Below are 27,367 nucleotides of genomic sequence, written 5' to 3'. Positions count from 1 at the left end.
GATCGGAAGAGGGCGGGGTGGGTGAGGGAACAAACGCGGGCTAATGACATCCTGGTCGAGATCAAGAGGAAGAAGTGGGCTTGGGCAGGGCATGCAATGTGAAGGCAAGATAACCGCTGGTCCTTAAGGGTAACGGAGTGGATTCCAGGAGAAGGCAAACGTAGCAGGGGGCGGCAGAAAGTTAGGTGGGTGGATGAGATTCAGAAGTTTGCGGGGATACGGTGGCGGCAACTGGCGAAGGACAGGGTTGACTGGAGAGAGACAGGGGAGAGGACTTTGCCCTGCAGTGGGTGTACTCAGGCTGATGATGATGATGATGGGGATCCTGGTGATGACCGCAGGAGGCACAATGGAAGGCTGGCCCCGACTCCAGATCCAGCTCCTTCAGGACCTGCTGGTCACCGCCAGGAAGATGGACGACCTAGCCCTGGCTGTCAGGTGAGTCCCTTCTCCTCGTCACCACTCACTCACTCTCTGTTAGCACATTGTGATTGTTTTCAATTGAGGCTGGACTGCCATGTCTGTGTATGAATCATTTTTGCTGTGTACACATGGATGAAGCAATTCTTTTTTGTTTAAAAAGAAATTTCGATTGCTGCTGGAGTGCCAATTTAATGCTTATGAATATTCGTGTAATGCGTGTGTTGTGCAGTACAATGCGGTCTTTTAATTTTTGCCAGAAGATTTACCGATTCTGTGCTTCCATGTTATATTCCCGGTTTGTACGATTTCCCGATTCATGCGCTCAGAATCTCGGGCAATAAAAATGTCCCATAAACGTTACACTATTTTTCTTCCGGGTGATATGTTCCTGGATAACAAGATTTCCTGGCTACTATGCTCAGCATTTTGACAAAAATCAAGGCGTATAATACGCTTAGCGCCCAGCTCCACACAGGCAAACTTGAGTGAACTGAATCCGGGGACACGCCACATACATCTGGAATAAAGCGCCAGTCACCCTGCATGGTGCTTTCTTTGCAGTGCTGCGATGTAAAGGGGCGAAGCATGAAAAAAAAAAAAAGCAGTACGTTCACATACGAGGGGGCCATTCCAGCGAGGGTGCAAAATGAAGAGGTGGAATGCAGCGGCTTCTTCGGACTGCTTAGAGGAAGGGGACGAAGCACCTGAAAAACACAGCGATCTGCTCGTATGTGATCGAACCGTGGCTTCTCCACAGTGCAGTGATGCAAAGGGGCGAAGCATCCATAAAAGATAAAGGGCGCCGTGCCGTAAACAGACCGAACGTCAATGAATTTTTATTGTTTATTAAATGTGTTTTCGTACAGTATGGCATTAAATAAGTTCTTTTCAGGTGAATCATCTAGTGTTAGTGAGAACAACTTCCCATGTGCCATGTGTATAGAAATTTTCAGAAAAGGAAGAATAACTAGGCAGACTCTTTGGTAATCATAGTTTTTTTGTAAAAATTGTAAGATGTTTCCTGACAGTATATTCAAAGTTATTCATAACCGTAGTTGGCAAAAATAGCAGTGTGCAAAAGTGCAAGAGTCCTCCGCGTGTTCAGGATAAAAAATTTTGTGCACTTAAAAAGATATCTTTCCAGGCAGAAGTAATTGCAGCTATATTATTCCCGGTCATTGGGCAGTGATTGAAAATTCCACTCAGCGACCCATTGCGTGATGTTCTCTGAAATCATCTTTCTTTCTTTTCTTTATTTCAAAGCACACATGTAATTACATAAAGACACACAAAGATCCTTAGCCAGAGGCTAGTCGGGGATCCCAAAATGAATGCAAATAAGTCTACTGACGATTCAGGAAAAAAAAAAAACATACATATTTGTTGGTGTAGAATGAAACAATTGCAATGCAAAACAACATTATACAAACTGAAACACTATCGTATGACATACATATTACCAAAGAAAAAAGAAAGGTCGTTCTGTATTCAGACTGCCACGTTCAATAGATTATCAGTAATATGCCACGCCACAGACGCATATTGTGTCGCTTTATTCAGACACTTCTGTATGAATGAAAAAATTCTTAAATGCTCTAAATGTATTAGGTGAAGATATGACTGAGCATGGGATTGCATTTGTGTTGGGCATGGTGTTTTCACATTGTTTTCTGTTTCGTTGCAGCGATATTTTTGCGCATTTTTATTTGTTGCTTAGAGGTCAGTTCCATTTTTTGACATGTTAAAACTTGGCACCGACTGGATGGTGCTGGTGTTTTGTTTGTCGTGTTCCACCTTTGTAATCTGTACCTTGTATCACTCCTATCTTGGTCCTGACCGGACTGATAGTATCTCTACTAAATAAATAAATAAATAAATTGCATTCCAAATTTTGGCACCACAAAAGCGGAGACATCGATGACCATAATGATTGTTAGATATTGGAAGCAAGAACTTTCCATGAGCGGCTGAACGAGAACTGGACGGAGGGGACTTGTATGAAACTAAAGGAATGGTGCCAGGGTTGCAAATAACATTGTTTACAAAAATTGCTAAACGATAGTCTCTTACGATATTAGTGGCATATTATTATTTTGTTTAAATAAAGGCCGCGATGGAGTTCTAGGTGCAACAAAATTGGTCAGCCTACGAGCCTTTTTTTGCAGCCTTACCATGGGATCAATATATGATATCTGGCAGTTTGATTTCAAGTTGGCTTGGTGGAGAGAGCACTGATTCAGCCGTGTGTGTGGTCCTTGTCATCAGCCATGTGTGCCAGCTGTTGGAGTGGCGCCTGGACTGGCTGTCTCCGACGGAGCGGGCGGAGGCCTGCCAGCAGCTACAGGCCCTGGCCAGCCGGCTGCAGGGCCCGGCATCAGCCCAGCCCCCTCTCTTGCACCTGCCGCTTGTCCGGTAAGTGCAAGTCCGCTTGTCCTTTCTCTCCGTCAAAATCACCACGCTGAGAGCAAAAATTCGCAGGACTAGTTTTACGATACTCGCCAATGCATTATCACAGAGTAGCTGTTGTGAGAGATTTCTTTGGTTTAGTAATGAAGTTTTGTTATTTTTTTTATGTGAATTGAAGTTGAGAGATTCATCATCATCATCATCAGCCTGACTACGCCCACGGCAGGGCAAAGGCCTCTCCCATGTCTCTCCAATTGACCCTGTCCCTTGCTAGTTGCCGCCACTGTATCCCCGCAAACTTCTCAATCTCATACGCCCACCTAACTTTCTGCCGCCCCCTGCTACGCTTGCCTTCTCTTGGAATCCACTCCGCTACCCTTAAGGACCAGCGGTTATCTTGCCTTCGCATTGCATGCCCTGCCCAAGCCCACTTCTTCCTCTTGATTTCGACTAGGGTGTCATTAACCCGTGTTTGATCCCTCACCCACCCTGCCCGCTTCCGATCTCTTAACGTTACACTTGTCATTTTTCTTTCCATAGCTCACTGCGTTGTCCTTAACTGAAGCTGGACCCTCTTTCTTAGTTCAGAGATTGGACGCATTTTATTGTCATTTTTCATATTTGTCTGACTTTTTTTTTTTCGGAAATTGAAGCATGTTGTCTTTTTGAGAAATATTCTCCAGAAGGATGGAGGCTGCACTGTGGGCTGTGAAATGAAAGCTTGCGTACTCTGAGCTGTCATTTTGGAGCAGGCTGTCTAAACAGCCTTGTGTCGAGGTACTCATCGCATTTTGTGACCAAGCATTACGAGTGCCCCACACAACATCCACTCTACGTCACGAAGACTACAAAGCGGCCACAGGTTTAGTAAGGCTAATCTTGTGATCTGTTTACAACACCACCGCCGATGCGGAACCGGCAAATGAGGCGTTTACAGCGTTACTACAAGAAAAAAAAAGTTAATTCACACAGTCTGAGAGGCTTGTAGAGCAAATTGTGTGTGCGTACCAAATAGGTACGGACACTGGTCAGATTAGTCCAAGCTTCCCTTTAAGGCAAGTGTATCCAATACCTCTACCTTGCTTTGGTGCATTCTTGAAAGAATTGGAAGGTACATTGGACTGGCCCGAGTTGCCTTGATTTTGCTGGCAATGTTGACGAGCGAAGTGAATTGGGATTGGAAACATGGGATTATCCCCGCTGTTGCTGATTATGCAGATGCTTTGTTGTTTTCTGCTTTTGTGCATCATAAAAGAAAGTCTGGTTGTGCACTTTCTGCATTCTATGCTAACAGTTTTGATATCACTGTGGCCATTATGGTATCAGTGACTGTGCTGTGTTTCCTTGGAGGAACATATTGTGGAGCGTATAGAAAATGTCCACAAGCAGTGCCTATAACCAATATGTGGTTCTTCTATATTATTTTGGTTGTGAGCAATAGTTGAGAGCTTTTGCATGCATTGGTATTGGCCCAAAATGGAATATCGTGTACTTCAGGAAATAAACTGAATCATAGTTTAACACATACTCTAAATGCCCATTAGCACTGTTTTGAAATTTAGCTTCAAAATGAAAAAAGTGCCGTTATATTAGTACTCTCTTTGGGGCATGTAAAACGACGTTGCAATGAAATTTGCGGACTGAAATCTTTTGCAGCTAGCATTGCTAACTGATGCTGTGTGACATGTGCAGGACTGCATGCTGTCTGTAAAAAAAAAAAAAAATTGCCCTAAAGTTTGCTCAAAGAACACAGAAATGCTGTGGTATTTTATCTGTTCTTCATTTTACTGAATAGGCGGAGTGCATACGGCACTGTTTTAAGCGCTACCATCTCTGGTACTGCAGTTGCACAGCTTTGTAGTTGTAATCATGATGAAATTTTGGTTTAAAATCTGTGTTTATTGCGCACCTTAAGCCCACAGATAGTCACCATATGTGTAAGCTTGGGAGGTCAACCGTACAAGTGGCCTGCAACATTTGCATTTCCACTGGCCCAAATAGTTCACTCTTCTGGCACAAGTGATGGGTGAATCTGTAGACCTCTATGCTCCGTTTCACACATAGCAGGCAACGCTGCCAAAGCTAGCGCGCCTGTTCGTGCAGGATAAGTCCGCACGTGAAAAGTAGTTCATCATATTTCGTAGTGACAAATCTTAAGTGCCGTGACTGGCACCTCCTAGACTTCTTTTTATCTCTTGCAACATTTTTGTCCTGTGACTCGTCGAGATTTTGAGAAGCAAAAAGTACACGTGGTGGTATGATACACAGTTGGTAGGGCGAATCGCTTCTACTAAATCCGCGCCCAAAAGTAGTTCACACTCCGTGGATGTTATGAACAGAGAGCTCGAACACTCAGCGTCTCACAGCTTCGGCCATGATTTTCAATGCTACCACATCATTTTATACTGCTCTTTGTATTCATCCAAACAATGACCGGAGTTTCAAGAATGAATGAATGATATGTGGCGGAGTAATATAGCTGTGCGGATGCACTACTTCAGCAACCTCTGCACTGTTGCCCGTGTCACTCCTGTAGTGAGCGCCACTAGATGGCGCCAGTGTAACAAGTGCGCCTAGGGTCAGGGTGTCTTAGAACGCGCAGCTACAAAAAAAAAATTCAACGAAGAAGATGACACATGTGCAGTGTGTGGTAGATCTGTGGAAACAATTGAACACCTCGTACTCAAATGTGATGGTATCCATCCGGATGTCGATGCAGGCACAGTCACTCTTTCTGAGGACCTAGGGTTTAAAGGTAACAAGGGTCACGTAAATAAATCTGCAGTGGAAGTTAGCAAAAAGCGATAGGAGGATTGGTGGCTGGAAAGCAGAGATGTGGCATAAGGTTAGAATTGTAGGAAACCGTAGGTAAAGAAGATGGCAAATCTTGATGAGAATTGACAACATAGTTGAACAAAAAAATAAAGAAAAGCTGAGCATGGTGGCAATTGCCACGACCCCGTTTCAAAGGGGGCGCTCCTATCCATCCATCCATCCATCCATCCATCCATCACCTCCTAGTATCTGCGGGACTCCTTTAACCCAGTCGTGACGGCGGTCCTCCTGCGTTCCTAGTGTTCCTTGTGCACCAGCAAGGCGAGCGGACACGGACCGGGCCCCCAACGGGGTGTGTGGTTGTGTGTGTGCAGGCGGTTCCAGCCCCAGGCCCCGGCCCCGCACCTGCGTCCCCTGCGGCTGGGCTCCCAGACAGGCTCGGCGTCTGTCTCCAGCACCAACAGCCCGTTCATCTTCTCCCCTCTGCAGCCCCACCGGCGGTCGGGCCGGGCCCCCCTCCTCTGGGTGCAGGGGGAGGTGGCCGCGGTGGCCCTGCAGCTGTGCAACCCCCTGCCCACCGAGCTGGCCGTCCAGCACATGGTGGGGGCACATACGTACTTCTCCTTACTTTGAAGGGACCCGCTGCGTAGAATCTGGAGGGCTGTGTCCAGAGATTTTTAGCCCTCATTCTTGTCAAGCATCGTCACCCTCACAAGTCCATGAACACCAGGCAGAGGCGCAGGTGTCGGGGCAGAGTGCACACACACCCCAAGAAAAGAGTCACAGGAGGGGAACGATGCAAGGAACATGTGGTCACATTGGACAGGCAGTGGAGGGGAGAGCGAAACAGATGGGAGGCACAGCTACCATAGTCTTCCGTAAAGTCAGCAGTGAAATTCCAGTAAGGAAGGATGTCAGGCAGAGAGACATGATCTTGCCAATGCTATTCACCATCTGTTTACAGGAGATATTCGGAGGCCTGAATTAGGAACAGTTGGAAAGAAGAGTTAATGGAGAATACCTAAGTAATCTGCGATTTGCGATTCACAGCAAGCCTTCTGTCAGCAAGACTGGCTTCGCCACATGACAGCCGGTGCAATGAACTTGGGCTTTCCCACGTAGTAGCAGTGTCGGTTTGAAATAAAGCAGGCCAGACTGATGGCCACCCTCAAGTGCACCCCACGTTCACCTTGGCATGCATTTTCAAAGCGCTAGTGCTGATGGCAGGTGCCCAAGGAAAATTGGTCATGGAAGTACTATTTGGTAACACGTTCTGCTGGGCAAGTCGGTTCGTCTTGGTGAAGTAAACGCTTTTAGCACAGAAAACGACTAAGAAAGGACGGGGACAGAACACAGACATAAAGGAGCGCTCCTTTGTGTCTGTGTTCTGTCCGCGTCCTTTCTTAGTTGTTTTGCACTAAAAGCTTTTACTTTACCAAGTACTATTTGGAGAAATGCCACTTGCAGGGTTGCTGGGCACAGTTCGATGTGTAGCAAATGGGAGTTCAATAAGTGTGAACAACGTTGCTATACTTTTACACGGGGTTTTCAGGTTTTTCAAGGGAACTTTTTGACATTTCAATGTAAGCACTAATTCTATACCATGTTTGCTCAGATCTAGGTGGATGGTTTTTTTAAAAACACGAGGTATGAAACTCCTAGGCCATCTTAGAATCGAGGACTTTGTCATATTTGTGATAAACTTTTTGCTTGTGCTGCAATGAGGGAGCCCTTTACAGGCCCAAAAAAAGGCTGCTAACCTGAAATAGAATCAGCACTGGCACAGTTCTTGAAATTGCAGAGGTCAGCGGCACTTCCAGTCCCCACACAAGTGCTACCGGCCAAAGCGAGAGAGCTGGCAGGAGAGAGAGGCACTCCACGGAACCAGTGAAAGGCGCGAGCTAACTCCAACAGGCCGCATCAGGCGCGCGTTGCTAGGAGTTGTAGCTATAGCTAGATCACTGCAGCCTGGGATGACATCTCGGAAAGCTTGGTTGCGTGCTTGTTCCAAAAATGCAGCATTTCCAATGTATTCAGTGACACAGAATGTTGTGCACTGTATGAAGAAAAGTGATCAGGAGGTCAGCGATGATGAGGACGAGTGAGTGGGAGCAGGTTCATGGAACTAAATGCCATTTGCATGCTGTCCCTGCTGTCGTTCTCAATTAGTGTGTTTTCAGCTGGGTTGCATTCAAGAAAAGTCTTTTTTTATTTGGCCTTCAACTTTCGGTTGTCGGCTTAGAATTGAGGCTGGCCTAGATTCGAGTAGATACAATACATCCGGGATCGGCTGTGTTTAGTGACGTCTGCTGTCCGGTGTGTGTAGGTGGGCAATGTGCTTCTGACAGACTGACAGGTCTTAGGCAGTGCAAAAGGGTTGAGAACTGGGCGAGTCGGTACGAATTCATATTGCTGTGGTACCACAAGGACAGAGACGGAGTGTCGACAACACAAGTGCTCACTAGCAACTGACAAAATTTATTAAAAGAACAAAATATATAGAAAAACGAACGGTTACATGCGCAGTCCAGGACAAGGTTACAAAGGCGCCAGGCAATAACACGTGTTACAGCACCACGAATCTACCTGTTATCCTAGTTTAATGCTAGTTTAATGCTTGTTACCACCGGCCGACCTCTCCACCTTTCCCTCATTAAAATTCCTTTCTCTCTCTAGTTTAATGCTCTTTCAAGATAATCCACCTCAGCGTCAAGTAGCAGCAATGATGGCGAACTAACGCATTCATCAGCCGACTCCGTTATACGGAAGGCTTCCGTAGCCGACTCTGTTATACGGAAGGCTTCCGTAATCTCCCGGGAAGTCATCTTTTGGCAGTTGGTCAGAGGCTGCTGCATCTGTTTGTTTGCTGTGCAGTCCCTGGTGGCGGATGGGGTTCCCCTGGAGAGTTTCCCGGCCTCCCTGGAGCTGCCACCCGAGTCCAGCCCGTACCCGGTCAAGCTGCTGGGCACGCCCCGGGCCACGGGACAGCTTCGCCTCCTGGGTGGGTCAGGGTTGGGGGCGTCAGGTGAAGTGCGCGGGGTGCGCTGTCTTTCAGAGTCACTCCGTGAACATATCCGCTAACCTGCTGGCACTTGCACAGTGCATAGGAATAGCCTGGGCAAGGAACAGCCCAGCAACAGGTGCCATCATTCTGGTTTGATGAGGCTGATTTATTTATTTTATTTATTTATTTATTTGGGAGATACTGCAGTCTCGGAAGACCAAGCAGGTGGGAGCATATAGATACGAAGTTTACATAGCAGTGCTTTCAGAAGCATACTTCAGCGAGTTTGGTTCAGAAAAATGGCTTGCAGAATGTTTTATCAGGAGCACGAAAAAGAACATACACACATCAACAGCACAAGATCATAATAAGATTACACATTAGTAACAAATGCTTACTTGCAAAAACAATAAAGAGTAGAAAAGTTGAAAAAAAAAGTTGAATGGCACAAGTGCAGCTTGCTCAGAGAGCACCGGGGTTAATCTTTTTCCATTTGCACAAGGTGAGGTCAAAATGTCGATAAGTTTTATGATAAGCTTTGTGGTAAGTTGTTAATTCGGGTTTCAAGAATGAGAGAAAAAATGCTTGAATTACCCAAATAGCAAATTATCAAATGCCCCCCCCCCTCCCCCCCCTCCCCAAAGCTGCCAAAAATAAATCTTGTCAAAGAACAATTTACTTGGGGCAAGCCTGGGCACTATTCATCTCCTTCTAACACAAAAACTGCGTGAGAAAGCAATTTTGTTGCACGTGACAAGTTCAGAGTTGTGACGTGCTGGAAGAGGGGTCATACCACATGGACTGAAGCCTGAGAGACGCACATTGACGCCGGAGTAGAAAAAAGAAAAACAGTAACGAGGCAGTCGCTGCTGTAAACATCATGTGGCTATAAGCTCAGCTGGCTGGCTGGTATGTGTGTCCGATAGCTGCCATAGCTGCAGGCTAGCAGCAAAGCTCCGAAAACGAAACTACGCCGTCGGATTTTTTCCTAGGCTTATCGACAGGGGCCTGCTGGTTGTTAACATGTCTGCCATTGTGCTCAATTTAATAAACAGTTCAGGCCTGAGGACGAATACTCGGAGGATCGCTTGTCGGGCAGGCCACATGTTGACACAGTGTCACTGTGGGAGCCTGTCTGAATGTACCAATGTGGGCCCATAGCGCATGAATAAAGGAGCTTCCGGCGCCATAGATTTTGTGGGCGTCTGGTGGGACTCCGGCAGCAGTCCGAATTGTCCAAATTTCCACATGAATGGTGGTCTAATTCATAAAGTTCATTGTACTGTGAAGGACACCACATCTACAAGCTGAATGCAAGAAATGCACTGGAGGCTGAGCTGTATCTTTAAGGGGGGTTCTAGGTCTTGAGCTTACAAAAAATTAGCTGAGGATTAACTGTGGTTAAACCGAGCAAGTTGTATAAGCAAGGAGCTTACGTAACTCGGGAGCTTACGCAGCCCGAGGTGAACGCGCGTATTTATTCCCCATTTCTCTCCCGCTTCCTCTCTCTACATTCTGACACATTTGTCGAGAGCGCGCGATAGGCGGCAGCGACAGTCCTGCCGCCTGGTGGAGCGCGGCTGAAACGGTTGCTATGGCAACGGCGCTCCATCTGTTTGGCACTGCCGGGAGCTACGCGACGGCTCGAAACCTGGCGCAGTATTGCTTACGCTATAAAATTTGGAAATAAAATTGCAAATAAGTGGATTATTAGAAACCAGCCATGGTGGCTTAGTGGTTAAGGCGCGTCTACCGAGCCGGAGTACCCGGGTTCGAACCCCACCGCGGCGGCCGTGTTTTGATGGAGGCAGAACGCAGAAGGCACCTGTGTGCTGTGCTATGTCTGTGCATGTTAAAGATCCCCAGGGGTTCGAAATTATTCCGGAGATCTCCACTATGGTACCACTCCCTCCTAAATCCTTGGAAAAAACAGCGCTAAACGAAAGGACAACGAAAAAGAGTACAACAGGACCGGCGCTCCTCCTCCTCCTCGCAATGTACGCCACTGCCCCCCCCAACAGATAGCATGTGACAGCAGCGTTTCCCGCTTGTCTCATTTGGGTGCAGTGGGGCCGTGCCGGGACACAGGAATCACGCAGTGAGCAGTGAACAACATAATGCACATCCAAGGCGCGTTCACCACGAAGCTTGCGGCTTGTTGCTCGTTTGTTCGGCGCAGAAGCTGTGCTGGCGTTTGTGGCATCGGGTTTGTTGAGAGGCCTCCTAGGGTGGTATTCTGCCGGTGTCGCCTTTTGCGACATGTCGCATATGGGCGGGGCCTAAAAAAGTGCTTACAGATGCTCGAAGAAACGGAAAAAGCCGCCAGCACTTTCGACTGCGGTGCATTCATTCACTCCGAGAAGCGACAATTTACCATTGCTGATTCACTAGCAGCAGTAGTTTCGTATCTTTTATAGCAAGAATATTTGCCATCACATGACGTCTAATGTTCAAAAAAACATTTGAAAATTTAATATAAACTCGCTTTACTTCATTTAAGTCTATAAAACACCACGAAAAAGCTCCAAATCTATTTTTCTTTCGTTCCAGATGGTTGTGCTAGGTTTCGGCTGCGTTTCGGGCAGTTGCAGACGGTAGCAGTGTAGCTGGAGGTCCCATTAGGCTTGCGTGCTCCAGAATCGAGAGCGTATCTAAAAAACTAGGCTGAATTGCAGCTTAAACTTTATCGTCGAAGCAAGGTAAGACATAGCGAACAGTAACAACACCAGTAGTTGCCGGTAAACATGACGACCGGAATCGCAAGGACTGCTGAATTGGCTGAAGCGGGCGGCTCTCGCTTGAAAGGACGTCTCCATGTTTTCACGCCAAGGGCGCAAAAGCCGCAACTGCCGATTGCGTTCGTACGCTAACGGTAGCCCGTCGCCCGCGCGAATCGCTTCAGCGCATTCCGTTGTTCGACTAAGCGTAGTAAATTGGGGCGACATAACGATGACGTAGCAGGAAGGCGTGTCCGTGTCGTCACGCCGCCGTCACCGCGGCTCGAGCCAATCAGCGAAGAGCGAATGCGACATGTCGCAAAAGGCGACACCGGGAGAATACCACCCCTGAGTGACTCCGAGCGATTTATTCAACAGGCTAGGCGTCGCGCCGAACGGGCGATGGCATTCCGTGGACTCCCTGGCAGCCTGCGACACGCTGTCGCGTTCCATTCTTAGAGGCGAAGCTTAAGCGTCCTCCAACTTTTGTCGGCTTGCTTGGTCTCTCCACTTTTGAGCAGGGGCGTACAAGGCTGCAAATAAATGGACGAACGCCCACTGGGCAGAACCGAAACCTTCCCAGTCACGCACCTTTCCTCCTCCTCCTCAGGTGCCCTAACGATACCAGCCATTCAAGAGTGCTGGGCATTGTGTGTGCGTGCAGGCTACAGCACGTGCGTCCTGGGAGTGCACAGCCAGTGCACGCTGGCGCAGCCGCCTCCACCGGTCACCGTGGTGGCCCCCCTGCCCCTGCTCGAGGCCACCGCCAATCTGCCCCTGGCACCCGACTTCGCCACCGTGGGGGACGCTGCGCACGTGGTCAACAACTATGCCCTCACCATTTATGCCGGCGAGAAGTGAGTCACGGCCTCAGGGAAAGCTCGTCAGACAAGTTGTGCACAGAGCATGCAGCTTTCACCGCATATCAGCACCAGTTACTTTAGGTTCTTTTGTTTCACCCTGCATGGTGTGAACTAGTTCTTGGTGGTGCAAAAAAAGTGCCACACTCATGCAGGGCCAGTTCAGCACGTAGGCACAGTGCGGCACTAGCACCGAACAGAAACAAACACGAAAGTGCAGAAGTGTTGCGAACGACTTTTAAGTACGCGTAATAATGTGGTTAGTAGCTGCAACTTAAAAGCACGATTGGTTCGTAGACCAGGTCATGACCCCTTTAAATAAACAGCGTCATGCAGAGGACGTCGTTGCACTATTCAAACAAATGGCTAAGCGGAGCATCACAAGAACCAGTTCATGTAGTGCAGGCGAATCGAACGGGCCTATCGCAGAGCTGATTTTAATGCCAGTCCCCAGTGTTGCGGAGATTGAACGACACAGCCAAGCTATGCTAAATTTCATCACTGCCATCTGGCAATGGATGTGCGTGCGTGCATGCGCACGCGTCTGTTCTTTTTTCCAGCTCAAATGAAGGGAGTGATGATGCGAAATCACAAGAACATCAGAGGCTCGAAATGAGTCTGGTCCCCTGTTGACATGTCCATACTTCCTGTATTACCTGCTTCTTGGCTGTCGTTAAGCTTAGAATGCAGTTCTTGTACTTCAGAACACATTGGTGTCTTGGGGGCAACGGATTTCACAGCCACATCAGTAAGCTTCAGTAGCAAGCATGTAGTGCACTGTACTGCGAGTCTGTGACTGCATTTGTTTTCATTTTATGTGGTTGGTATACTACTGGCAGAAACACTGAACAAACAACACTCCCAAGAACAGTGAAGAGATAAATTTCCATGGAGTATTTTTTTCTTACCATATTCACACATTTTGACTCAAGTGTTAGTCAACCACCCATATCGCATGTCAGGAAAAAAAAAAACTTTGAGATCGCTTAAGCTTCACCTATAACAGTAGAACTCGATAATATTATCTGGCCACTGCTGCTTATCGTGAGCCCCTATCAGCAGGCACGCTTGGACATGCCTTTGGGCACATTCCAAAATGAAAAAGTATTAGTTACTAGACTACTTGTTCGCACTTGCGCCAATGTGGTCACCGTTGCTGTGTTCCCGCAGCACGTCGTTCTGATGTTGTTGTCCTATGAAATCCCACATTTCGCAAACAGCCGCACCACGACATCACATGGAATAGCGGAAAATTTTTCCTCGCTGTAGCCGCCACGCATGTATAAGCAGTTCTGAAATGTCGGACTTGTGGCCCGACGCGTAGTTGTTCGTTTCTTCGGCGTAAGGAATGACAGCCATCTTGAATGTAGCCATGAACAAGCACTGGGTGCTTAGTGGACCCGGAGCACAAGTGACGATTGATTACACTAAAAATCGGTAAAACATACCAGCAGTTGTCAAATGCACCAAACAGAGCTAAAGAGAAGGTACGCGTGAGCGGCGTTGGCTCTTCCATCATCTACCGGCACTCCCCAGAAGCGATGCCATTCTGAGTGATGGTGCCACCACTATTGGAGCAGTGGCCCTTCCATTATCTACCGACACTCCCTTCGGCGGAGTGTGGAGCTGAAAGAAAGAAAATGAAGAATCCTTCCAAACAAGCACACAGAATATCCGAATCCTACTGGGTAGAGCTGTAGAGCAAACAAAATTTCAACCACGCTGTAGCATCCCTGATATCACGTTTTCTTCGCCTTTATTTATGGTGGTGTGCTTTGGTTTTGATGGTAATTTGAACCCCCCTAGTTCGAATTTTCAAATTAAAATATATAAGTTGAATTACAATCGTTTCAATATGGTATTAGGTGTCAAGAATGATGATAAACCTTGCTTTCCTCGGTTACTCGCTTCTACAACCTTCAGCATGTTTCTTACTGAAGAGATTTCTTTTATGCATGCTTAACCCTTTCAGGCGCTTTGTACACAGTTGTGTATACAGCAAACTCACAGCTTTTTCTGAGAGACTGGTGCACCTAGCAGCGATTTCGTTGTTTCAGTGGAATTGAGCACCCTTCTCGTCGCAAATAACTTGCTTTTTTGTGCCATGTAGTGAATGTAGTAAATAATATTCCACTCAACAGTGAGCCAGGCAGCACTTCATCCACCATTTCTGTGCGCACAGATTTTGCCGCGAGCAAAAACATGGATTGTTGTTGCTCAATTTTGACCGTAATGTGCATCTTGGAGACACAAAGTGAGTCCACGATTCCTAGGGTGCTTACCTCACACATGAGAACATTTTGATGTTACTATTTCTAACAAATCTGACACTTTGTAGTACGAAATTCTCTGCTTCGTTGTAAAAACTTAACCGCTGGTCTTTCATGCTCGAAAACTAACAAGCTCCCTTTTTTGAGGCCTGAATGTCCTGCTTAGATGAAAACAGTAACTGATTTTAATAAAACAAAAAATGGTGCCTGAAAGGGTTAATGCAACTCTTGGTGCCGTGGCGTAAATACACCAGCACTTCTTTTTCCACCTCCTGTGGTGTCGCATGTTTGCCTTCACATGCCTTGGTATTCTGCTGCTTGGTGCAGGCGCCAGTGTGAGCTGACGCTGACCAACTCAGGGGCGGAGCCCATCGAGATGCTGGAGCTGAGCCTGCAGACCAAGCTGGACAGAGGTGGGTTGCGTGTCCTTGCTTCTCAGCCTGCCTTGCAAGCACAGACTGGCAGGCCTCCTGTTGTGTAGAAGTCACGTCATCATTACCACCATCATCAGCCTAACTACGCCCACTGCAGGGCAAAGGCCTCTCCCCCCATGTCTCTCTCCAATTAACCCTGTCCTTCGCCAGTTGCAGCCACTGTATCCCCACAAACTCCTTAATCTCATCCTCCCACCTAACTTTCTGCTGCCCCATGGTATACGTTTGCCTCCTCTTGGAATCCACTCCGGTACCCTTAAGGACCAGCGGTTATCTTGCCTTCGCATTACATGCCCTGCTCAAGCCCACTTCTTCCTCTTGATTTTGACTAGGATGTCATCAACCCGTGTTTGTTCCCTCACCCACTCCACCCGCTTCCAGTCTCTTACCGTTACACCTGTCATTTTTCTTTCCATAGCTCGCTGAGTAGGGATCACTAATTTCCACCTGCATTTCGCTGGCTCACATCTCAGGACACAGCAGGAAACTCGGTAAGCTGGTGTAGAAATGTAGCGAAAATGCACCGAACCTGCAGAAAATTCGAATGATGTAAAAAGGAGCGGTGATTCTGTTCAGCATTAAGGGGACGCTTGAGGGCACTTCCAGATTTCCTTCCCTGTAAGATTCGACTCTATGGCTTTTTCTAGGTATTGATGTTTGTTCAGCAGTAGGTGTGCTCACTGCTGTGAGAAAATCGAATTTAAAAGTATTCCTGCCACTTGATTCATTCTCATGACTTCGAGACTGTGAAGGACTCCTGTGATCACGGTCTCGAAGTGAACGGTGCCTTACCACAGGGATCTGCACGCAAGAAACTGCCTGGATGCACTGCTTTTACAAAACCGCTTAGGGGGTCGGCATCTGTGCTTCATTTTTGGACCTTTCTTTTTTTTTTAGCTTTCAATCCTTTTATGACGGCATGACAAATGTCCCATTTGCTTGAAGTAACGGCAAAGGGCCAACTGTGCACCTGCATACCATAAATTTGTATGCTGAATATTATTGAACTAGCAGAGAAACCTTCCAGTGTGTTTTTATTCTTCGCTAATAGGCCTCTGTGCTGTTCTGTGCATTTTTACAAGCATGGGTGTACAGTTCTGTGCTGGTCGTATAGGCGGGAAGAGTAAAGTTTGAAAAGTATTTTAGCTATTGAGCCTTTTTCACTAGTCAGCTGCTTCATATACTTGTTGAAGCAATTTTCAATCTTAATGCAAGTTTTCTTCTACGTCAATTCGACTGGAGCATGAATGCTTATCAGATTTGGGTAATTTTTATCAAGTCGTTGGTATGACTTTCCACCCCCTTTTTTTTTTTGCACAAAACCAGTGGTCGGCACAGCTTGAAAATGATTTCTTTCAATCCCTAGAGTCATTCTGATTAAAATTTTACCACTTGTATGCATGTGATATATGTAATACCCCTGATACAAGGAGGCCTTTAAGGAAAATAAACTGAACTGAACTGAACATGCTGCTTGCACCTTATGCAGAATTAAAAGCCCCGCTTGGAGTGAAAGTAGCTTCTTTGTTATTGGGACATGGGAGTATATCAATGCAAGCCAAGTTTATTTTATCATTAGTGTCGCTTTAATTATAGTGCCTGCCAATGCATGAAAGCATGCAGGGCATTCTGCATTGTGTGCATCACACTAGAAACTTGCAAGCTGGAAGTTCTGCTGGAAGCATGCAGGAAGTTCTGGGGCCTTGGACACAACGTTCCTCACAAAGGAAAGCAGTGAAAGCGCTCCCGAGGTTCTTAAGGGACTCGGCGTTGTGTTCCCATCTATAATCTTCAAGTTTTCTGTGCGCGCCCTCTGCCCCCGTGACATAGTCGTCACCGGACATTTGAGAAACTCATTTCCTTGCTGCTCTTTTTCCTTTTTGCCCCTTTGTTCCCCTCCCCAAGTGTAGGGTAGCCTAACCTCCCTGCCTTTCTGTCCATTTCTCTCTCTCTCTCTCTCTTCACCATGAACATTAATCAAGTTCCCCAACTTTTGCTACTCCCGTTCTTTGCCTGCCTGCTTGCATTACTGGTTCATGGGCAGTCCCACCTTACTTAACTGCTGGTGTTCCTTGTTTCACAGTGCCTTAGCTGGTAGTGCTCATTTTGTTACACATCTGCGGGGAGGTGTTGATTGGATGGTAGCTTGTGTGGACACAGCGGACCACTCTTTCAGCTAAGGTGCCTTTCTGCATCGCTCTTTCGTTGACGTGGGAACGAGTTTGCCTTGCTCATGCAAGTATAGATTAATGCATGCACTGTTATGTCGTTTAGTGGACTTGCAGTGCACGCAGCAATGGGAGCTCAGGCATAACAGTCGTTGGGTGGTTTCTGCCTATTCATGCACCCCCAATGACTTCAAAATGACAAGAAGGCTCGAGGGCACGTGCAGTGCAGCATCATGTAAACACCTGCCTCCACAGCTCACAACCAGATGTAATACTCGTTGCGGTGTTGTTCTGGTGGTCTACACTGCTCTGCAATGCAACCAGAATTGATGATCCCAATGAAGGGTAGTGAATTGAGCTTGTTGGTGTGACATAGCTGAAGAATACAGTGCAAAACAAGATGAGGGATGCACAGATGACACGAACACTGCCCACAGGAAGGTAAAGTGCCCTCGGTACTAGAACTAAACTCTGAACTAGGGTAGCAAATTCTGGCTCAATGGTGCAACAGAACCGGTGAATGTGGCAAAAATAGACCTAGGATGCAAAGGTAGTGTGAACCCCAGGCATCGGACGGTGCTCATGTTGGTTTCATTTCTCCATTCCTTCTCTGGCTCTTGTGTTGCATGGTCACCATCCACTTATGGGCCTAGTCCAGGTGGGAGCTAAGAGCTTCATTTTCTCATTGCACTGCAGACCTCCTTACGGTTCAGTCATTGAGTACCATATTTTCCAGTGTATAAGACGCACCCCTGTATAAGACGCACCCGCCATATATGCAGGCTGTCACTAAAGAAGTTGGTATATAAGATGCACCCCAATTTACCCAGTTAGGTTAGTGAGGCTTAATTAAACACGCTTGCGCCACCATCGTGAAATGCACCGTACCTGTGAGAAATTCTTAAGCAATGCTAAGTGATCGAAAAGGCAGCACGCAGGCCATACCCGCCCAGGTTTTAGCAAAAAAGAAAGAAAAAAAACGAAAGAGCTCTCCCATATGTCCACAACAACATTTTATTTCTACTTAAAACTTTCGAAGTCTTCATCTTCAGATGCGCTATCAAAAAGTTCGCCCATTTCTAAAGGTAATGCGGCTGAAACACACACTACGTATGTGCTACATACATGGAGCAAACAAAGTTGCAAAGGGTCACTAAAAAAGAATGCTGGCTTGTCTTGGCTTGTCTTGATAATGGCGAGAAGCGCAATTATCGCCTTGTTTTGGCATTTCACATTACTTTTGCTTGGGGCCTCCGAAACGACCATTTGTTTGTGATCCCAGAAGTCATCATCCCCGCCGTTTCATGATAAAGTTCACCTGAAAAAGTTGCACACGATGGTCCCCGTATTGAAGTATTAACCGTGTTACAACCGCGTTATTGGCAGCAATATTTTTTTGGTGAAAAAAGCTTGAGCATGAACCTGAGTAATTTCTGAATTCGCAAAAAAGAAAAAACGAAAAGTTCGCGTATAAGGCGCACCCTTGTATAGGACGCACCAGCAAGATTTTTGAAAAAAAGCTGCGTCTTATAAACCGGAAAATACGGTATGTCATGTGCAGAGTCCGAGCGCAGCCTCATCCAGTGGAGCCCCGACTGCCTGCAGTCACAGCTGCCCCTGCTGCCGGGCTCTGCGGCTTCCCTGACCCTCGATGTGCACGGCCAGGCACCATTTCTGCTTCCTGGTGAGCACGCACTGTGGGAGCATCCGCAGCCACAGTTGGCCTTTGTACGATGTCATGTTCGGACTGACCAAATGTCTTGCATCTCTTATAGCCAAAAGAAATGGAGGGGAAATGCTTTCGTCCACGTGTGTGTGTGTGTGTGCTTGCGTGTTATAGGATTGAATGTTTCCTTTGGAAAAAGTGTGAACAGTTGTAGGCTTTCGATGTGGGATTACTTGCTACCACTGACCTCGGTTTCTCGCCCCTCATTGCGAGGGGACGACTGAGTATTTTATCCTATTCACGAGGGGACTTGCAGTCCTTGCCCAGACAAAGACTGTGGCTGATGTTGCCTGACTTGATCTTCAAGCTGAATAAATGTTTTAAAGATTGTTAACCTCTGACCGAAGTATAGTGGCTTTTAACTATGTGTTTGGCTATACAGTAGAAACCCACTACGTAAACTCGGTTATATTAAAGAGGAGCTGCAGTCCCATTTCGTCGTCCATAGACTGCTGTAAATTTTTTTCTTTCCGGTTATTGGAAAGATTTTTTTTTCCCAGGAAACGGCTATAGTAAAGAGCGCCTGGCCGCGGCGATGTGCTTCCCGCGGAATGATGCCATCGCAGCAAGCGCGAGGTCTAGGATTGTGAGGCAAATAGATACTGAAAACGGTAAAACGGCGCTCTTTGAGGTGGCCTTACTACCAAGCTCCAGAGCCGCGAGGAGAAGCCAACTTTTGGAAGACCTTGAGGCCGTGAGGCAAAGCGTGCGGCACGCGCAGACAAAGTAAAGCTTGGTATGAACACAGAAAGAAGGCAGCTTAGGTCGCTGAGAAAGGAAAGCCAGTAAAAGTGCAAGGAGGAGTAGAAAAGGGAAGAAAAGGGGGTGTGTTCATTGCAGGGCAGCGCGAAGCACAGGGAAGCAGCGGCAAGAAGCGGAGGTGCAGCGGAACTGCATAGTCGGTTTTGCCGCGCTTGACTGTGTCAGGCGCGTTTCTTGACTACTGCTTCTTAAAGGTGCACTGAAGAGGAATCTGAACTCATCTTTTTACCGCAGGAACTCAATCTACCTGTTCTGAGCGTTCTTGGAAACTTCGTATTATTGCCCTGTGCAGCCGATTTCCCTAATTTAAATCGGATTGAACGTCCCGGCTCCTGTCTTCTTTTGAACTCGCCGGCAGACGGTAGGAGGAGTCAACCAACCTCCCAGTCAGTCCCGTGGCGGCTTGCCACTCTGCCATCGGTGGAGTGATACGTAGCGAGTGGCGAAAGCAAGGAGTCCAGGCGTATTTTTATTTCCGTGGGCCTAATTTGCAGCTGTGTAGTCTGCGACTGGGTGTATTTATTCACGGAAACCTAAAAAAAGAAATAAAAGCAAAAGCGAAGCCACCGCGCAACTGCCTCAAAGGCACTACACACGTTAGTTGACTCCTCCTACGCTCTGCGGTGAGTGCAAAAAAGGCGGGAGCAGGGACATTTATTCTGATATAAATTATGAAAATCTGCCACACAGGACCATAATTCGAAGTTTCTAAGAATGCTCGGAACATGCAGACTAAGTTGCCGCGGTAACAAAATTGGCAGTGGCTTAGCTCTGGTTACGCCTGGATATACAAGCGAAAGGCTGCAGTTATGCTTGGTTTGACGTCATGGCTGTCGCAGTTCGCGCACAGTGCACTGGGAGCACCGCGATAACGGTGTAGGCGAGCGCGTTATATAGCCCTCCTTCCGCATGCGTAGCAACTGTGGTAAACACGCGGCTGCAACGAAAGGTCCAACGGTGGCGAGGAGGCGAGCGCGCAGTAGTAGTGGCGGTGAGGAGGCGGCGCACATACGCAGTAGCGCGCGGCTGCTCCAGAAGGTCAGGCGGTGGAGTCGCGGCGGCGGCCGCTCCGACCACCTGAATGGATGGAAAAAACTTTATTGTTGATAAATTTGAAGTATTCTTGACCCTTGCGGGTCACTGGGTGCCGAGGTCGATCCTTGGTCCAAGGTGCCGCACTGGACCGCTGCCATCGTGGTTCGGCGTACGAGAAATCGTTGCGCTTCCTCGCCCTCGCTGGCCAGCAAGTGCTCCCACTGCATCACACACGAGCTGCTTATCCTTGGCTCTAAGTCTGCCTTAGGGAAGGTCCATGTGATATGTTCTAGTGTAGGTTTACCCTGACACCATGGGCATTCATCTGCATATTGTGTAGGGAAAATCTTGTGTAGTTTGTGCAGGTGCGGGTAGTCTGCGCATCTGTCACCTCCTCTTTGGTAAGCCTTTTGTGTGGGGCCTGCGCCTCTTCTGTGACATCATTCGGTTCTGCGCACGTGCAGCTGTGGCTAATTCTGATCACGGAGCATACGCCAGACCCGGTGTTGACCAGCCTAGTGAAGCTTTTCGCTTCAAAAATACGAGTTCAGATTCCTCTTCTGTGGATCTTTAAATGACGCTGAATCTACAGTAGACGATGCTGTAATCATGCAAAACCTTGGTTTTGACATGGAATCAAACTCGCTTTATTTTTATAGCCACGTTGTATTCATGTAAATGTGGTACATCCACAAGACGTAAAAGAAAAGTCTCAAACATTGTGAGATGTGGTAACTGAAAATAAATAATTACCATATTAAGGGAAGATGAGAGCAGGGTGTAAGGCATTTCTTATTGATTTTTTTTATAAACCAACACTTCAGGCCTCAGCCGCCGTGGTGGCTTAGTGGTTATTGTGCTCGGCTGCTGACCCGAAACATGCGAGTTTGATTCCAGCCGCGGTGGTCGAATTTCGATGGAGGCGAAATTCCAGAGGCCCGTGTACTGTGGGATGTCAATGCACGTTAAAGAACCCCAGGTGGTCGAAATTTCCGGAGCCCTTCACTACAGCGTCCCTCATAGCCTGAGTCGCTTTGGGACGTTAAACCCCCATAAACCGTAAGCCAAACATTAATGATCACAGCAGTTGTGCACTGCGATTCGAAGAGGCTTCGATCGCTACCTGCAGTAACTCGCAACTGATTAGGGCGACACCTTTCCACTCCCGATGACGTCAGTGGGCAGTCTGGGCGAGCCTAGGTGTTGTCCTAATCGCTTGCGAGCAGCACTTTTTAAAAATTTTTTTTAAATTTTAGGGTCCACACAGAGCTGTCAAATTTCAATCAAGTACCCTTAAAGGGGTTGTGAAAAGAAAATGAAGCTGCCCGATTTTAATTTTTACTGCTTCCATAAACATTAGACATGCTAATTCCGAAATATTTCCACTCAATATTGAGTCTGCATTTAATAAAGCCCGTTCGAAATCGCTGCCTTTTTGAGCTCATGAAACGACCATGCGCTGCCGTTGGCTGGCACACGCACTACTCGACTATGTCATTTTAAGATCTTCAGAAACGTAGAGATATCTTCAACTTTCGTTTGCCCTAAAATAATAGCTTTATGAGAAATTCAGAAAGTGAAACAAGGTTTTCCAATTATTTGCACGCGTAATTGCACTCTGTTAAACTGCAGCGCATGGTCATATATCAATCACTGACCTGGGACCAGTTTCGGTTTCGGTTCTGCTTCTCCATCCTTCTTGGCTTCAGTATCAGCGGCTCGACGTAGCCTTGCTTACGTGAGCCTATTATAGGTGGTGTTCCTTGACCGCGGTGGTTTGAGTCAGAGAATCGAGCTGAGCAAGGTCAGCCCATCTCGACGACTCTCCGTTTACATGAACTCGATACGAACGAGTCAGCTATCGCGGCGCGCATCGGCTCCGCGCTTCTGTTCTTTGCTGCAGAAAAATATAGTCCAGAAGCGTGAAGAGGGTTAGGCATAATTTGCAGATGGGGCTGCGAGTCAACCCACCCCTTGCGATAGAGATGAAGACTCGAGTCCACGACCGGGTTCGGAGGTTCACGGTCGGGGCTTCCGCAGGCAGAGGTGTCGCGGTCTCTCGGCATGACTGCTACTTGCCGGGCGCGCGACGTGCCGTTGCGAGCGGCGTAACAACGACTGACAGCAGCTCGCCGCCTGCGCTCAGCCGCACGTGGCGCGTCGCACTGACAAGGGGCAGAATGCGAGCGCGCAGAGCGCCAGCGCCATAATGACGTGGGGGCGCGTTTCTCGGGGCCGGCCTGTCAGCCTGGATGCCGGCCGCCGGCGTCAGAAAAACACGCTAGTATTATTTGTTCATGCTCATAACAAGCACTGGAATAGATGAATGCCAAAAATGAATCATTTTTGAGGATCGTTGGCTGATGCCGAGTTGCTGGCAGCATTTAATTCGGCGATACAAGCAAATTTCATCCAATGACCGCTTTATTTACTGCCTGGTCGCCGCTCACATAGCTGGCATTTGCTAGCTCCGCTGGAGTCGCGGAAATCGAGCATATCTTTATTTTATTATGGGACAGGTTCACAGTTAAAGGGGTGACGAGAGTAGTACCTTTTACAGCGCTGACCAGTTCCGAAGCTCCCTCAGCTGCGGTATCGATAGTATCGATGCAAAACCAGGTAGGCTTAGCGACGACCAGGGCCGCCGGCAAGCCTCGATTGCAGCTTCATCGCCCGGCGCGTCCGCAGGCGGCGTCGTTGCCGAAAGCTCGGCATGCTGCCACTGCTCGAATATAACAGGCAGCCTTTCTGATAGCATGGCGCTGTTTTTTCTTTTCTGGTGCGAATGTGAAGTACAGCGAGTCTGCAGGCCGGCCGGCAAACCTGGATCCCGTCTGCTGGCGTCATAAAAATGAGCTAAATATTTTTCTTCACGTAAATAATAAACTTTGGGAGCAAGAAGCGTGGAAAATAGATCATTTTTGAGGATCGTTGTACAATGCCGAGTTGCTGGTAGAAGCAGCAACTGTAATACGAGCAAATTTCTTGCCACAACCGCCGCTCAGCTCCCGCGGCCGTTGCGGTCCGGCTTGCGCGCCTGGCGTCCGCTATATAGCTCCGCTGCCGAGCGCACCGCAACAATGACCATATGTTTTGTTGTGAGACGATGCTGTTGACAGTAAAGCGATGCCAAAAGCAGGCATTTTATCATAACCCAGGCTACTTCCGAAGCGCTGTCCACTGCGGCTTCGATGCGAAACAGGCCTAGCGACGACCAGGGCAGCCAGAGAGCAGTGCAGTTCGTCGCCCGGCGCGCCCGCGTCCAGCGTCGTTGCTGAAAGCGCGCTACGTGGGCAGGCATGCTTTGTGGCCGCCCGAGTACAGCCTGCAGTCTTTCTGATAACATCGCTATTTTGTCTTTTCTGGTGCGAACTTCAGTAGCCAAGCAGCGCGCAGGCGCTGGTGTGCGGTGGCAAAGTGTTACACCGGATGTGGGCCGGGCATGAGTCTAGTGGCGCAAAGATGCTTGCTGCTCCGTGTCCCTGCTTGCTGTCGGCGGCAGTTCGCAAGCGTCGACTGGTGCGGCGAGCCGTCCAATTTTTCGCACATGTGTCAGCTTGAGAGCTAGCAGACTCCATTCTGAGCAGACGACGGTGCCACATTCGAGTCAATATGCGTGCTGTAACCTCGGTCAACTATGGCTAAACAGGCCTCGCTAAGCCGCCATGTTGTGTTGACGACAGAAGCCTCTGATTGGCTTCTTAAAATGACGTTTGCTGTGAGTTGAGGGGGACGCGCGCTGGGAAACCGAAATTTAGTTTTTTTCGCTATTCAATCAACCCAGACGATGAAACGAACCAAAGTATACTATAGAATGAAGGGTCAGCATTCCAAATACACACGTCGTTCAAAATTTTCGGAAAACGTTTCACGACCCCTTTAAAGACCACCTCTATAGATCCGTTGCACTAGAATGTGTCCATCGAAATCATTTCAGGGTCCCTTTAAGGGGGGAAGAGGGTCTCAGAAATAAATTTTTACTAATGGAGTCACAACCATGAAATCTTCGGGGAACATACATTTTTGCGTGCTGGTTCCAAATATGTAATTTAGTTTTATGTACCTTGTGCACTTATGCAATATGTTAGGTAGCATTTGGCAAGAGTTTGAAAGAAATTCTACTGCAGGAAACATGTTAGACTGCATGCCATTGGTTTGCCTTGGCATCAAGCTATGCAATAAGGGTAAAGTTATCAACCTGCGTGTTACAGAAGGTGAGTTATAGGGCATTGAGATCAGAAGTTTCTTCCCGTTTGTAAAGTGGCAAATTCAAAACGTTGTAACTCAACTCCTATGATAGGTAAAACAAGAATTTTGCCCTTATTGCATAGTTTGATGTCAAGATAGGCCAATGGCATGCGTCTTAGCAAGTTTCCTACAGCAAAATTTATTGAAAGCTGTCGGCAAAAAGTTACATAGCATAATATATAAGTGCACAAGGACTTGTTGAACATAAAATTAAATTACATATTTGGAATCAGCATGCAAAACTGCATGTTTCTTGAATATTCCATTATTGTGACTTCATTAGCAAAAATTTTTTTCCTAAGACCAGCTTCCCCCTTTAATTAGCTGTATCTTGGGAGCGTGACACTGGCACAAGGCAATTCTATTGTTGGCACGAGTAAAAGCGGCAAATAAGAACTTAGCTTTTTCAAATAGAAACATGGACTGTTAACCAATGGCTCTTAGTGAGCATGTGTGGTAACACAAAGGAGTGTTCTGTTGTGAAAACTTGTGTGTGTTGTGAATAGAGAAGAAAGAAGACGACTGCACTGTTATGCTTTGCAGGAGGCCCAGTGGACAGCTCGCAGGTGGCTGCGCCTTCAACCAGGGTGAGCTGCGCTGTGATTGGATGTCACTTCTTTCGGCATCTAATGCTGCTTCACCTTGCCACATTTCGTCCGTGGTGCCATGTTTGAGTGACAGAACAGCGTCACCGGCAACATCACAGGCACACAGGTGGTTTTCTGTAACCACACTGCTAGCCCGATCAGCAGAATAGATGGAAAAATTTGGAGGTCTCTTAAGCTTAGTCTTTAAGAGTGGGAGCGCAAGGAACCGTACTGTAAGGGAAGGGAAATGACATGAAAATTGGTTTCGGGGAAATGATGATCTCAAAGGAAAATTGGTTTTTAAGGAAAGAAATTCAGGCCTGTCTCTCTCATATCTCAGTGGAAAACTGGTTTTTAAAGAAAGAAAATGAGGACTGTCTCTCTCATATCTCAGTGGACACCAAACTAGGCCCTAAGGGCCTCAAGGATAATGAAATGAAAGTTGGTTTTGAGGAAAGGAAATACCCATATCTGGGTGTACACCAAAGGAATGGGCACCAGAGTACATGTCTCTAAAACATCCTTCTGAAACAAGGTCCCTATTTACTAGGGAATTGTTTGGTTGTGACTGAGAGAAGGATGAAAAGGAAAAGTGCAGGGGCTGGCCGACTGGCAGATAGAAGAGACTGAAAGATAAGAGGAAAGAGAAAAGAGTGTTGTCTGGCAACAACTGTGTCCACTGCAACAGACCCTGGCTGAAAAATGAGCTTACTAGATTGTCTCCACTCTGGAGTCCCTGGTTTCATTCCCAACTGGACCAATTTTGTACTAAGGTTTATTCATTAATTAATGCATCTGGGGTTTTTTGCTCAGGCTAAGGCCAGTCCGACGCTGATGAGGTTACCCGCTTTTCTGTGACATGGGGTCCTTGAAACTGAAGTCTCTAGAGTCTCATCAAAATCCAGACTGAAATGTACTCGGGCACCATGAGCAAGTGCTGCACAGGCTCTTCAATATGACAGCGTTAGTACCTTCATGTCGGAAAAAATTGTCTAGTGGTGGCGGAGGCGGCGGCGACTGTTTGAAGCCTCGCAGGCGGAGCTGCCGGAGCAACCGGCCACTCCACCAACCTAGGTGGGCTGCCTAGATCACATGACCCTGTGGCATCATCACAACTTGCCCACCGGATTGTGAGCAAACTGACCGCCAAGGCAGGTGGCTGTTAAATTAATGGTTGCTCACGAGAGGTTGCTCAGGAGGAGGAACCTGGGTCTCTCAAGCTCCACCGATGGCAGCACCTGCCAGTCATTTCTGCTGCATCTGTCAGCCACTTTAAAACACGAACTGCTCTAGGAATGCTGTTTGCAAGTAGCAGGTTCCACTGAGTGCAGCTGTGTTGGCCAGAGCTGGCAGCAGTTTTTTGACAGTGGCAACACTTTCTAGCTGGCCATGGTTCCGTTTTCGGTAGTGGTAAGATGCTTGTCATTTCAAGGCACTAATCTATTGTTTGGGAAGAATGCAATTTTGTTAGGGACGCTACAAGACGACAGCACTGGATAGGCGCTACTTACACCTGCGTTAGTACCCCCTTGTTCACTCTCACCAGAGGTGTCTGAAAGGGCACTCGATTTTTTTACTCGCGGTGCATTTTATTTTTATTTTTAGCCTTTTTTAGACTATACCTGTATGGCACTGTGGTTTCTTCTCTGTGTACTATACATATTCATGTGGCCTGCGATAAGCCTTATACCTCTGTCACACGGGCACTTTCATTCCTCATTGAACTAGATTTGCATCCAGATTTTCGAGCACATTGGATCCATCCGGTGCTACACGGGCATTTTCGATGCTCATCGAGAAGTTTCCCTCGTGTGTTAGTGGCGCCAAATGTTCCTCCAACAGCCAGAACATGGTGATGTCCGGCAACACTGTGCAGTCGGGTACAGCGGCAGCCAAATCTGTAGCCAGACGTTTGGCGCACCTCTGCTGCTGTGCAATGGAACCCGAGGGTC

General features: G+C 47.6%; 1 protein-coding gene across 3 annotated transcripts in view; it reads left to right on the top strand.

Annotated features, from left to right (window-relative positions):
• brun (trafficking protein particle complex subunit brun) overlaps window positions 1–27,367 on the top strand; it is an 87,342-nt gene that overhangs the window by 44,540 nt on the left and 15,435 nt on the right. For all 3 annotated transcript variants that reach the window (XM_089562903.1, XM_089562902.1, XM_089562904.1), the window contains exons 10-17: window positions 342–438; window positions 2,689–2,835; window positions 5,979–6,204; window positions 8,479–8,605; window positions 11,990–12,182; window positions 14,783–14,868; window positions 18,619–18,741; window positions 25,372–25,415. In XM_089562903.1, the coding sequence (XP_089419029.1) occupies window positions 342–438; window positions 2,689–2,835; window positions 5,979–6,204; window positions 8,479–8,605; window positions 11,990–12,182; window positions 14,783–14,868; window positions 18,619–18,741; window positions 25,372–25,415 (1,043 nt within the window). The remainder of the gene's footprint in view (window positions 1–341; window positions 439–2,688; window positions 2,836–5,978; window positions 6,205–8,478; window positions 8,606–11,989; window positions 12,183–14,782; window positions 14,869–18,618; window positions 18,742–25,371; window positions 25,416–27,367) is intronic.

This window comes from Amblyomma mixtum, chromosome 10, assembly GCF_055824585.1.
Source record: "Amblyomma mixtum isolate Tamu chromosome 10, ASM5582458v1, whole genome shotgun sequence".
In the NCBI taxonomy this organism is placed as follows: Eukaryota; Metazoa; Arthropoda; class Arachnida; order Ixodida; family Ixodidae; genus Amblyomma; species Amblyomma mixtum.
This window is presented reverse-complemented; position numbering and strand designations above follow the sequence as displayed.